This window comes from Propithecus coquereli, unplaced genomic scaffold, assembly GCF_000956105.1.
Source record: "Propithecus coquereli isolate 6110/MARCELLA unplaced genomic scaffold, Pcoq_1.0 Scaffold618, whole genome shotgun sequence".
NCBI lineage: Eukaryota > Metazoa > Chordata > Mammalia > Primates > Indriidae > Propithecus > Propithecus coquereli.
Window position 1 is genome coordinate 217,409 of NW_012152152.1, and position 2,357 is coordinate 219,765.

Genomic DNA, 2,357 nt, shown 5'->3' on the forward strand with positions numbered 1-2,357 from the left:
CCAGGCAAATTTTTATTATGTAAATGTATGAAATATTAACATAAAAGTAATTTTCAGCTATTTTAATAGAACTTACTGAAATTTTGGTATCTGATAAAACAAAATCACTTCTCATTTGTAGGCAATTTAGTCCCATGATTTCATATTTAGATGACACCTCTTCCTTCATTATTAAATTTAACTACACATTTCTCACTCTTTTTATATATTCTAAACTATTAGGAAAATAATTCATTTGACAAAAATTTCTTCAAAATATTCAGTTTTTAAATCTAATGCACAAAATATACACTAACACATACTCTCAAAAATTTTCATTTCCAAAAGTTTGAATTAATCAATATTTTTATGTACATGACACAGTGATAGATATGATGAATAGTAATTTTCATATATATGTATATAAATAAATGTATATTTACATGCACTTACATGTACATGCATAAAAGTAATTGCTTTTGAAGAGTGAGTTCTAATTGTCATGTCACAAATATATACATAATATATTTACACAAAGCTTTGGGCTTTGATAACATGATTTTAATCCTCCTTAAACTCTACTAGGTAGAATGACTATGTCTCTAACAATTAATTCCTTTTTGCTTTTAGATTAACAGGATTCCATCTGCCACCACCAGTGACAAGTACCAAATCTGTGTTCTCACTACGTTTGACCAGTGATTTTGCAGTTAGTGCTCATGGATTTAAAGTATATTATGAAGGTAAGTGATGAAAATATAAAAGGAACAATTGGTCAGTTTAATGTAGACAAACAATAATTCTCCAAGTATGGCAATTGAAAAGGAATCAGTATGAAAAAGTTCTACTTCATTGTATTATTTCAAATCTTGTCCCGAGATTCCCCTTCTTATTAATCATTAATGTACAATAAAATGTTAGCGGATTTTAATGTTTCATGTCACTGTTACTGGGCATAGGAAAATATTTTCCTTAAATGTTCCTAGGAGATGAGACCATGAAATTACAAGGTTAAGGATCAACAAAAGGGAATTCAAATATGAGAGTAATAGGACATTAGACCCGATTTGTGATTCAGGCATCATAAATTCTACCCTCTACTCCCTTGTGCTGTGACTCTCTACCAGAAAGCAAACTAGTAAACTGTTTTCCTTAAAGGTAAAGTCAAGGCAAAAAAATCCAGAAAGAGAAAAGAGTTGGCATCTTCCATTTCTAAAACAGCCTTTCCAGGAAGACAGATCCATAATCCCTTAACCACAAAAAGGAAAACTAAAATGTTTTTAAAACTGAAGGATTTTTTTTTTCTTCTGGATGTTTGGTGCAAATTAATTTGGCATCAAAGACTGAATTGAACTGATTGGAGGTAATAAATATTTATTTATCCCACTTAGTGTGGATACTTATGTATGAACAAATTGTTTTATATTGGGATGGTGTCCCTGGCTATGCTGAGGGTGTTAAAAGGTACAGAATCTGCATGTTTCACCTTTTTAAAAATATGATGGCCATAATAATTTTGATGGCAAAAAATTTATTCATGAGGATTTCAGATAGAAATCATGGATTTGTAATTTCTGATATGTATGATTTGGCAATAGAATTTCTAACTAGTTTAGGGAAGAGCCCTTCTTTTACTCACAGAGATATTATATCAGATTTAAATTCATTGTCTTCAAACTACATTCCAAGAATTTACCACATAATGTCTAATATTATCAAGGAGATACACAAACACAGTATCAGAGGAGGTTACTTTCTAAAACACATAATAATTCAAAATATGATATGTTTAAGGAACACTAGAAAATAACCATATATAAAATAGAATTGTTACAGTATAAAGGTTAACATTTTGTATGTAGGGAAAGTTTTAAAGTAAACGTTATTTCATCTAGTGCTACATTTCTCCCTAGAAGAAAAATCCTCTAGCAAATAATTGAGTAAAAATACTTTTTCTGTTTTAGATCCAAAATTATGTCACATAGCAGCAGTTTTGAATACTATTTTCTGCCTAATACATTTCTGAACTGCCTTTGTCTAGCAGAGGAGGATGAATTCCAAGACTTACTTTCCTCCATTGTGATAGTAATAATCATTATTTTTCTAAGAAGCTTTCACAATAGTTGAATATTTCTTATCTTGGCAACTTAATTCATAGTTTAAAACTCTACAACTACAAAGGTTTAATTTAAGGTGTAATTTTGGCAATATTGAAGAAGGAGTTAGTAATGCAATAATTTTCTACTAAGGGCTCTTTAATGGAACACCTGTATTCTGTTCATCAAAATATAAAGATTTTTTAGGTTAATTTATTCTTTTAGTAAGTACTAAGCATATTAAAATTGTACTTATGTAATATCACGTTGGAATTTTTTTTT

The 2,357-nt window shown here is 29.3% G+C and overlaps 1 protein-coding gene across 1 annotated transcript in view; it reads left to right on the top strand.

Moving 5' to 3' along the window:
- The window catches only part of LOC105822494 (CUB and sushi domain-containing protein 3-like), a 258,986-nt gene that overhangs the window by 65,606 nt on the left and 191,023 nt on the right, over nucleotides 1-2,357 (top strand). The window contains exon 2 of the mRNA XM_012659474.1: nucleotides 610-722. Within this exon, the coding sequence (XP_012514928.1) occupies nucleotides 610-722 (113 nt within the window). The remainder of the gene's footprint in view (nucleotides 1-609; nucleotides 723-2,357) is intronic.